This window comes from Salmo salar, chromosome 06, assembly GCF_965601325.2.
Source record: "Salmo salar chromosome 06, fSalSal1, whole genome shotgun sequence".
Taxonomy (NCBI): Eukaryota; Metazoa; Chordata; class Actinopteri; order Salmoniformes; family Salmonidae; genus Salmo; species Salmo salar.
The window spans coordinates 45,675,610-45,687,500 of record NC_138296.1 but is presented as its reverse complement, the minus strand read 5'-3'; the positions used below and the strand labels follow the sequence as shown (position 1 = coordinate 45,687,500).

Below are 11,891 nucleotides of genomic sequence, written 5' to 3'. Positions count from 1 at the left end.
GCTGCATTGTGGTAGTGTAAGCTACCCCCAGGCACTGATGCAAACACTGTAGTAGTAAGCTCAGTTGTTGTACATGTAAAGTGGTATGACCCCAAAACGAGAAGCTCCCTCTGCTGCGTGGGACACAGTACAGAAGCACGCTGTGTGATTGCCCCAGGCCAATCTCTAAAATGAGAAACTAGGCTAACAAATGGAACACGCGCGCACGCACACACACACACACACACACACACACACACACACACACACACACACACACACACACACACACACACACACACACACACACACACACACACACACACACACACACACACACACACAATTAAAATCGGACGCTCTCGCGCACACACATACACACAACCACACATACACGGATGCTGGCTGGCAGTGATGATGTCACCTCTACTAGAGTGGGGGGCTGGCGTCACCTTGGCAGACTGACAGGATGGGCATGGAAAGTACACCACGGCAGCATCCCAAATGGCATCCTATTCCCTTTATAGTGCACTACTTTTAACCAGGACCCAACGGGTTTGGGTCAAAAATAGTGCACTATATAGGGAATAGGGTGCCATTTGAAACGCAGAGCAGTTGTCCCCCAGTGATCCCTAAGAATCTAACCTGAGGAGGGGGTGAGGAGTAGCCCTCTAAAACATGTTGTTTATAACCACACACACACACACACACACACACACACACACACACACACACACACACACACACACACACACACACACACACACACACACACACACACACACCACCTCGGGAGAGGAGGGGTAGAATGGGGGATGAGGTAATCAATGACCAGGGGATACACTGTCTGGGGGAGAGAAGAGAAGGGACTTGTGCCTGTGCTCCTTGCCATCTCCCAGACATCTCTCCTCTCCTCCTACTCATTCAGCACCCTTTCAGGTCCTAGCAGCTAGTCTGCTGCGTCCCTGGGCTGCCTCCAGCCTAACATCAGATACAACCAGAATAACCAGCCTAACCAACCAGCCTAACATTAGATACAAGGTTCAAGGTTTTACTGCTAACCTACAAAGCATTACATGGGCTTGCTCCTACCCATCTTTCCGATTTGGTCCTGCCGTACATACCCACACGTACGCTACGGTCACAAGGCGCAGGCCTCCTTATTGTCCCTAGAATTTCTAAGCAATCAGCTGGAGGCAGGTCTTTCTCCCATAGAGCTCAATTTTTATGGAATGGTCTGCCTACCCATGTGAGAGATGCAGACTCGGTCTCAACCTTTAAGTCTTTATTGAAGACTCATCTCTTCAGTAGATCCTATGATTGAGTGTAGTCTGGCCCAGGAGTGTGAAGGTGAACGGAAAGGTACTGGAGCAACGAACCGCCCTTGCTGTCTCTGCCTGGCCGGTTCCCCTCTCTCCACTGGGATTCTCTGCCTCAAACCCTATTACAGGGGCTGAGTCACTGGCTTACTGGTGCTCTTCCATGCCATCCCTAGGAGGGGTGCGTCACTTGAGTGGGTTGAGTCACTGACGTGATCTTCCTGTCCAGGTTGGCGCCCCCCCCTTGGGTTGTGCCGTGGGGGAGATCTTTGTGGGCTATTCTCAGCCTTGTCTCAGTAAGTGGTAAGTTGGTGGTTGAAGATATCCCTCTAGTGGTGTGGCGGCTGTGCTTTGGCAAAGTGGGTGGAGTTATATCCTGCCTGTTTGGCCCTGTCCGGGGGTATCATCGCACGGGGCCACAGTGTCTCCCGACCCCTCCTGACCCCTCCGACCCCTCCTGTCTCAGCCTCCAGCCTCCAGTATTTATGCTGCAGTAGTTTATGTGTTGGGGGGCTAGGGTCAGTCTGTTATATCTGGAGTATTTCTCCTGTCTTATCCGGTGTCCTGTGTGAATTTAAGTATACTCTCTCTAATTCTTTCTCTTTCTTTCTTTCTCTCTCTCTGAGGACCTGAGCCTTAGGACCATGCCTCAGGACTACCTGGCCTGATGACTCCTTGCTGTCCCCAGTCCACCTGGTTGTGCTGCTGCTCCAGGTTCAACTGTTCTGCCTGCGGCTATGGAACCCTGACCTGTTCCCCAGACGTGCTACCTGTCCCAGACCTGTTGTTTTCAACTCTCTAGAGACAGCAGGAGCGGTAGAGATACTCTGAGTGACCGTCTATGAAAAGCCAACTGACATTTACTCCTGAGGTGCTGACCTGTTGCACCCTCTACAACCACTGTGATTATTATTATTTGACCCTGCTGGTCATCTATGAACATTTTAACATCTTGGCCATGTTCTGTTATAATCTCCACCCGGCACAGCCAGAAGAGGACTGGCCACCCCTCATAGCCTGGTTCCTCTCTAGGTTTCTTCCTAGGTTCTGGCCTTTCTAGGGAGTTTTTCCTAGCTACTGTGCTTCTACACCTGCATTGCTTGTTGTTTGGAGTTTTAGGCTGGGTTTCTGTACAGCACTTTGTGACATCAGCTGATGTAAGAAGGGCTTTATAAATACATGTGATTGATTGATTGATTGATTGATTGATTGATTGATTGATTGATTGATTGATTGATACAACCAGACTACAGAGTGCAGCCTAACATCAGATACAACCAGACTACAGAGTCCAGCCTAACATCAGATACAACCAGACCACAGAGTCCAGCCTAACATTAGATACAACCAGACTACAGAGTCCAGCCTAACATTAGATACAACCAGACTACAGAGTCCAGCCTAACATTAGATACAACCAGACTACAGAGTCCCGCCTAAAATCAGTCTCATCAACCTCAGCCAAGCACAGGCCCCATGTGGACAGGGACAGGGCCATAGAAGTGTATGAGGTGACTATACTGTAAGCCCTAAATGGGATGATGGAGAATACGTGATGACAACGTAAAAGCTGGGTCATAGATGGCCCTTTCCCTGATCTCTACTGCTCCATCCACCCTCAGGTCATTAAGGCGTGGATGAAAACAGATGACAGCTAATGTAAATGCCTCCAAATGTGTGAATGCCAGCAGAAAACACAGTATCACACATCTAGCCGACACACGTACACTGAGATGTACCAAACATTAAGAACACCTTCCTAATATTGATTTGCACCCCTCCCCCCTTTCGCCCTCAGAACAGCCTCAATTCGTCAGGGCATGGACTCTACAAGGTGTTGAAAGCGTTCCACAGGGATGCTGGCCCATGTTGACTCCAACGCTTCCTACAGTTGTGTCAAGTTGGCTGGATGTCCTTTGGGTGGTGGACCATTCTTGATACACACGAGAAACTGTTTAGCGTGAAAATCCCAGCAGTGTTACAGTTCTTGACACAAACCAGTGTGCCTGGCACAGACTACCATACCCCATTCAAAGGCACTTTAATATTTTGTCTTGCCTATTCAATTTCTGAATGGCACACATACACAATCCATGTCTTAATTGTCTCATAGCTTAAAAATCCTTCTTTAACCTGTCTCCTTACCTTCATTTACACTGACTGAAGTGGATTTAACGAGTGACATCAATAAGGGATCATAGCTTTCACCTGGTCTATGTCATAGAAAGAGCAGGTGTTAATAATGTTTGGTACACTCAGTGTATATGACATGTAGCCTACAAACATGTATTTATGGACTTTTATAAACTGGGTGGTTCAAGCCCATAATGCTGATTGGCTGAAACCTGTGGTATATATACCATGGGTATGACAAAACATTTATTTTTAATTATGTTTGTAACCAGTTTATAATAGCATTAAGGCGCCTCAGGCATTTATGGTATATGGTCAATATACCACGGCTAAGGGCTGTATCTAGGCACTCCGCGTTGTGTCGTGGATAAGAACAGCCCTTAGCAGTGGTATATTTACTTTAAATTTATTTAACTAGGCAAGTCAGTTAAGAACAAATTCTTATTTTCAACGACGGCCTAGGAACAGTGGGTTAACTGCCTTGTTCAGGGGCAGAACGACAGATTTTTACCTTGTCAGCTCGGGGATTCGATCTTGCAACCTTTCGGTTACTAGTCCAACGCTCTAACCACTAGGCTATATTAGCCATATACCACACCCCCTTGGGCCTTATTGCTTAATTATATGTTTGCGCACACATCTAGACATTTGCAACATTGAAATGGAAACATTGGACACCAATAATTACACAACCACACATTGTATTATGCTATCCTATAGAATAATGTAGTGGTTTTTCCCTATGTCTCATTCTCACACCATCCCTATGAAGTAGAAGGCAAACAAGCGGAGAGAGCACAGGAACAGGTGATGCACAGACACCTATAAGGCTGATGGCATATGAACTGTCATAGGGCAGCTGACACAGATAGAAACACACTGTCACAGACCATACATGTACCATGATGACCCCATAGAAAGAATGACTAGAATCTATTTCTATGAATGACCCACTCACAGACCCTCATACATGATCCACACACACACACACACACACACAGCTTTGTTTTAGTGAAATTGTAGGACTTTTTGGGGTGTCAAAATGTTTAACCGTTAAAAATCATATTTTCCGTAACCCTACCCCGTAACCTAACCCTAGCCCCCAAAACCCTAACCGCTAAATGTAACCCTTAAGCTTAAAATAGCATTTGAACAAATTCAGGACCTGAAAAAATCCCTGACTTTTCAAAAAAGTTATTGTTTTCCTACCTTTTCGGGACATTCGGGTGAATTGTTAGGACATCGGGGTCCTGATAATATAGGAAAACAAGTACACACCGGTGAGTAAACTATTTTTATGAGTGAACTTGTGGTCCTGGTTGGATAGCTCAGAGTGACTGTTTGCTCATCTCTATCCATCTACTCTCTACTCCACTCTGAGCATCCTCCTCAGAGAGCCCTGTTGCATGGCGTCCTCACCGTGACACCCTCCTTAAAGTCAACGGGTTAGACACACAGCGACGCATACAACCGTAGTCAAGCCCTGATTAGCATTGCAATCCCCTCCATGCTAACTGATAATGTGAGACGGTGCTAATTACAGGGATCTGGTTAAGAGAGATCATCAAGGATGCCTGCTTAACCACAGCCACACCCCTGTCTCTCTCCCTCCAATTCAATCCAAAAGGGCTTCATTGGCACGGCAAACATATGTTTACATTGCCAAAGCGAGCCATCTCTCTCCTGTGTATTGCTGATCACAGTACAAATCTGGGAGAAAATACATAGTATTGAGTGGTATTGTCAACCCTCTAGAGGCCTGGTTGCTGGTGGTGGCTGTTTGACGACAGGCACACCCGGCGGCTCCCTCCCCCCGGCACGGCACCCCACCGCCCCTCAGCCTGACGGAGACAGGCAGCAGTATCAGGGGGGGGATCAGATACGGTAGTAGCGGCGGAGAAGAAGCATGCTGTGCTGTTTGTTTTTACCCGGGGGCCGGGGGCGTTGGGACGGAAATAGGTGGGGTGGTGGATGTTATGAATGAATCAGAGGGTCTACTGTGTGTTTAGTGTGTGTAAGGTATGTGTATTGTGTGTGTAGGTACTACGCGGCGTTTCAGTGTCCCTCTGCTCCTCCTTTCTCCTCTCTTCCTCTCCTCACCTGGTCCATGTTTTCAGCGAGCCTCCTCCTTCCTCCTGTTCCCGCTCATGGTACAGAATCACCGGCGTCTCCTTGGCTCCCCTTCGGCGTTCTTGGCTCAGTATTCCCAACTGCGATCCTCCTCTCCTCAAATAGGCAAGGCAGCCAAGCAGTGGGCGGCTGTGACCCTCTGGAGAGGCATGATTCTCCCTGTCTATACCTCGCTCCTTCTCCCTCCTCGCTGTGGCTCTGACAGCCTGTGTTTATCTTGCCAGTCGCTCCTCTCTTGTCGTTCTGCTTGTTTCCGTGGAGCTGCGGGGGGAAACAGGGCGTGTGTGGAATCCTCACCTCTCTCACTGATAGCAGAATTACACAGGGAGAGGTCTCCCGCTCTCTTTCTCTCTTTCACTCGCCTCGACTCCACCTCTGTTGCTGCCCCCTTCCTCCTCTTCCCTCCACTTCCCTCCCTCCTCTTTCTCTCCACTTCCCTCCTCCTTCCCATCTCCCCTCCCCCTCTCGCTGTAGCGACACAGAGCCAGAATGAGCAAATGAGAGAGTAGGAGGGAGGGGGGCGAGAGAGAGGTGAGGAAAGGGGTTGGTCGGGCCAGACCATGTGACTCCCGGTAGAGGTCTGAGGGACCCTCTGCCAGCTGTCCAGCTAATGCCTCTGTGAAAACCAAAGTTGCCATAGAATACACCAACCAGAGGTCTCCTGGTACAAAACCATTGGCAGGATTTATGACCCACTGCAAGGGGGGAGCATGTTGGGACATGTAGTCCTGGTACTGTGATTGGGGGAAAGGGGAGAGCAGGGGAGGGCTATAGGGATCCCTGTGCCCCTTTAAGGAATGCATGTTTTTCATGGTGCTTCCCTCACAAATGTGTATTGATGCATTGCCACATTCAGAGAGGGAAAGTGATAGAGGGAGTAAGGGTCAACTGTTTATCTACCTACAGTACATGTGAATATACACAAACATGTAAACACAGAGTCACACACGGTCATTCTTGGTCAGTCAGGAAAAACACATCTTCTATAGTTTCCCTCCCCTCTCAGCCTGTAATGAGGGACCCCCCCCCCCCCCCCTCAACAACAGGAACTGGACAACTCACTGAAGGCTATGGCTAAACTTAAACACAAACGCTCTCTACCTCTCCTTTCTTCTCTACTTCTTTTTCTTTCTCTGCTCTGTCTATCCTCTGTCTTTCTCCCTCCCCTTCCCTCTCCTCCATTGTATTACTACTCCCTCCTCCTCTTCCCCTTGCTGCTATATCCCCCACCCTTCTCTCTCAATTCAATTCAAGGGCTTTATAGGCATGGGAGACATATGTTAACATTGCCAAAGCAAGTGAAGTAGATAATAAACAAAAGCGAGATAAACAATAAAAAAAAATGAAAATTAAACTGAATGAACAAAAGTTCTCTCTTTCTCTCTCTCTCTCTCTCTCTCTCAATGCCATGGGGGCCATTGTGATCCTACCATGCATGAATACCATCATTCAATCAATTTGTATGCCAAACTCCACATTTTCTATATCAGCCACAACACTGCATGAAACACATGTATAGCCTACTCAATCATCCTACAAATAAAAACACCATGGGCTAATCTGGTCAGCAGGGGGAATCCACGGTCTGTCCACATCTGAAAAACAAAACGGCACCTGTTCTGGCTTATTCTGATTCAACTGACACATAACATAGCTGTGAGATGCTGCCTGGGTTACTGTGTGATAGATATTATGTTAGCTAGGGGTGAGCCAAGGGGACTAGGGGGTGAGAGTAGGGGAGACAACGATAGGGGGCATCAAACAGAATTTTGTCTTGGTTATTTGTCTTTGTATGGAAGGGTGGATTGTCAGTAATGCTTCTCTCTCTCTACCTTCTTTATCCTAATGAACAACGTCTACAGTGTTTGGAGAGCCGCAATTTCATTTGATCTTGTCATTCCAATATTCCTGTTTGAACTGAGAAGTGTGTGTGTGTGTGTGTGTGTGTGTGTGTGTGTGTGTGAGCTACAGCCTTTCTAAGATAGAACAGCAGGGGTATTGTTGCAGTGAGAGTGGTAGATTATATTATCAGTGGTGGAATGCAGAATATTTGACAGAGTGGGACTGGCTGGGCATGGACATATCAGGGAGAAACTTTAGTACTGGCTGAAGGAGGTAGAGGGGGGCACCAGGGCAAAAAAACGTACATTTATTGGGCTAAAAGCTGATAATGTAGTTTGAGAAGAAGACAATGGTGCTGCAAGCAGGGGTTCTAACCATCCAGATTTTTTTTGGAATAAATAGGCAAGATTATAATCGAATGGAAATGTATTATACCCCCTCAATATGCAATAATACAGTCTTTAAAACTCATTGACCTTGTAAAATTAGGGACGAAGATTCTAAGGATGAAGATTCTAGAGACTGGTGCTATCAGTCCTGTGGGGTGATTTCTGACAGTCATCATCATCATCATCATCTGTTGAATACACTGATAAAATTAGAGCTACAACAACCAAGGTAATATTGCCTTTATTCTACAAGAGTTATAATTATGTTATGATTGTGTTCAAATTGTGAAATAGAAGCACCAATGCCATTAAGCAATAATGTTACCACCAATCAGAAGATGGAATACAGTAGAAAAATATGGCATCAGAGCAGGGGAATTTTGGTCTTCCTAGACCTCTTTGACGTACTCATAGTTTTCAATTGGTTCTAACAGACGCCGTATTATCATGGAATAATTATCTATGATTACATTGACTTTGATAAGTATGGTTATGTATTATCTGAGTAGAGCGTGACACCTACTGGATACTTCGGGTATTGCATTAAACCTGTCTAGGTGGTGAATGTTGAACTCAATTGTTTTTATATGGGCCTATAATTCGGGTTGTTGACATAAAAAGCCCAATCTACCGAATTTCTGCCGTATCTGAATATACATTCTGGTTAAACATTGCATTTGAAATGTATCCAAATATGGTATTATCATCTTGGGAGCCATTGTCATGCTAGGCCAATACATGAATTTCAACTCTACTTGACTTTTTCCACATTTTGTTACGTTACAGCCTTATTCTAAAATTGATTATATAGTTTTTTCCCTCATCAATCTGCACACAATACTCCATAATGACGAATCAAAAACAGGTTTTTAGAAATTTGTGCACATTTATAAATATATATATATAAAATAATGAAATATCATATTTACATACAGTACAAGTCAAAAGTTTGGACACACCTATTCATTCATGGATTTTTCTTTATCTTTACTATTTTCTACATTGTACAAAACTATGAAATAATACATATGGAATCATGTGATCACCAAAAAAGTGTTAAACAAATCAAAATATATTTTAGATTTTAGATTCTTCAATGTAGCCACTCTTTGCCTTGGTGACAGCTTTGCACACTCTTGGCATTCTCTCTACCAGCTTCATGAGGTAGTCACTGTAATGCATTTCAATTAACATGTGTGCCTTGTTAAAAGTTAATTTGTGGAATTTCTTTCCTTCTTAATACATTTGAACCAATCAGTTGTGTTGTTACAAGGTAGGGGTGGTATACAGATTATGGCAAGAATAGGTCAAACAAAAGAAGAGAAACGATAGTCCATCATTACTTTAAGACATGAAGGTCAGTCAATCAGGAGCATTTCAAGAACTTTCAAAGTGCAGTTGCAAAAACCATCAAGCGCTATGATGAAACTGGCTCTCATGAGGTTCGCCACAGGAAAGGAAGACCCAGAGTTACCTCTGCTGCAGAGGGTAAGTTCATTGGAGTTAACTGCACCTCAGATTGCAGCCAAAGTAAACGCTTCACAGACACACCTCAACATCAACTGTTCAGAGGAGACTGCATGAATCAGCCCTTCATGGTCGAATTGCTGCAAGGAAATCACGACTAAAGGACAGTAGGTGAACGGATGATCTCCGAATGTGTGGTTTCCACCGTGAAGCATGGAGGAGGTGGTGTGATAGTGTGGGGGTGCTTTGCTGGTGACAGGGTCCGTGATATATTTAGAATTCAAGGCACACTTAACCAGCATGGCTACCACAGCATTTTGCGCCATCTCATCTGGTTTGCGCTTAGTGGGACTAGCATTTGTTTTTCAACAGAACAATGACTCAACACACCTCTGGCTGTGTAAGGGCTATTTGACCAATAAGGAGAGTGATGGAGTGCTGCATCAGATGACCTGGCCTCCACAATCACCCGACCTCAACCCAATTAAAATGGTTTGGGATGAGTTGGACGGATTTGCGAAGTAAAAGCAGCCAACAAGTGCTCAGAATATGTGGGAACTCCTTCAAGACTGTTGGGAAAGCATTTCAGGTGAAGCTGTTTGAAAGAATGCCAAGAGTGTGCAAAGCTGTCATCAAGGCAAAGGGTGGCTACTTTGAAAAATCTCAAATATAAAATGTATTTTCCACTCCCGCGCTGTCTTGGCTGTGTGCTTAGGGTCGTTATCCTGTTGGAAGGTGAACCTTCTCCCCAGTCTGAGATCCTGAGGGCTCTGGAGCAGGTTTTCATCAAGGATCTCTGTACTTTGCTCCGTTCATCTATCCCTCGATCCTGACTAGTCTCCCAGTCCCTGCCGCTGAAAAACATCCCCACAACATGATAATGCCACCACCATGCTTCACCGTAGGGATGGTGCCAGGTTTCCTCCAGATGTGAGGCTTGGCATTCAGGCCAAAGAGTTCAATCTTGGTTTAATCAGACCAGAGAATTTTGTTTCTCCTTTAGGTGCCTTTTGGAAAACTCCAATTGGGCTGTCATGTGCCTTTTACTGAGGAGTGGCTTCCGTCTGGCCACTCTATAATAAAGGCCTGATTAGTGGAGTAAATTTCGTATGAAATTCTTATGAATTTCTGTGATCTTTTATTTCAGCTCATGAAACATGGGACCAACACTTTACATATTGTGTTTATATTGCGGCTGCGATTGGATTTACATGAGCCAACCACAAGATGTCGCCAGCACCACAAATAACAGTTGCACTGCCGACGTGGCAGGATCTGTCGTCATTAACTGTGCAGCATCTCAGCTCACACAATGCCTGTGTGAAATACCTAGATAGGTGAGAACAAATTCCCATCCACCATGTTGATGCTACCTGTCCTGTGTTTTCAGATCAGTACAAATGAAAGAGAGGAGACAAAGAGAGAAGGCCACTTTAAGACTATCGGGATGCATTGAGTGATAATCCCTCATTCCCAGACCCTGGCCTATGACGTCCGGAATACTGCTTGTTCTCTTTTACTGATAATGAATTGCACCCATATGGTGTCCCAGATCTAAACCAGTCCAAAATTAGAGGAGAAAAATGAAAAGAAGCAGTAGAACTGGCTTCAAGGTCCAAATTTGGATTTGAGGACCGTATATCATCTATAGTATATTGCTATTATCTATTGTCTGTCTGTCTGTCTGTCTGTCAGTGAGAACCAGTTCTGATAAACCTTGAGTGCCGATGCCATTAAAACGGACGGATGAAGGAGTGGGGGATGAGAGGGGGATAAGTGGGTGGGAGAAGGGGATGATAAATGTGCTTATTGTTTGTTAAAAAAGTTGAAATGTCCTAAATAACATTAAAGGGATAGTTCACCCATATTATAAAATGACATATTGGTTTCCTTATCTTGTAAGCAGTCTTTGGACAACGTATGACAGCAATTCACGCTTTATCGTCTATAAGTAACTTTGTTGAGTTACACAATAAATGTTCAGCTCCTGAGGCAAACAGCAGGGCTGTGGAGTGAACCCGGGTCGCTAGCGTGAAAGAACCCTATGCATCGTGCCAATAACGTTAATCCACTTGGTGAGAATTGTAACATGGTTCATATACGGAGGACCCCTACACTGCCCCTTCCGAACAGGAAAGCAAGTCCCCATGCTTCAACTAGTCAGCCCCCTAACATGCCCGCTATCCCACTTCTGACACCAGTGTAGCAAACTACGGGGCAAGGAAGTGAATCTGGGTTGCTGGCGTGAAACGCAAACATCCTACGCATCGGGCCAATAGGATTACCCCACTTGGTTAGAAATGTAATGTCACTCATATAGTGCGGATCGCTACAATACTTTAACACTTTAGAACGATTTGGACATGAAGCGCAAAAATGCTAATGTCCTCTACTATTGACTTCAAGCCACAAATGCTAAAAAGTTAGCATTTGAAACCATGACCAGGTAAACAATATATGTCCAGGTCTATATTGAGGGCCAGGCTGTTGAAATGCCCAGTTGATTATCTAAATAGTCTTGTAAAACTCTGGGTATTGATGGTCCTTTTGAAAGAGGGGGTCATTGATATCGATGCCCAGGGTGAAAGAGCTGTGAACTCACCTGTGATGACTCAGGTCTACCACAACCTTT

At 45.3% G+C, this 11,891-nt stretch overlaps 1 protein-coding gene across 1 annotated transcript in view; it reads right to left on the bottom strand.

The window, feature by feature from the left end:
- LOC106607247 (rho GTPase-activating protein 23) overlaps nucleotides 1–6,000 on the bottom strand; it is a 99,363-nt gene extending 93,363 nt beyond the window's left edge. Inside the window, exon 1 of the mRNA XM_082976644.1 lies at nucleotides 5,532–6,000. Coding sequence (XP_082832770.1) covers nucleotides 5,532–5,540 — 9 coding nt within the window. The 5' untranslated portion in view covers nucleotides 5,541–6,000. The remainder of the gene's footprint in view (nucleotides 1–5,531) is intronic.
- Between the last annotated feature and the right edge of the window lie 5,891 nt (nucleotides 6,001–11,891).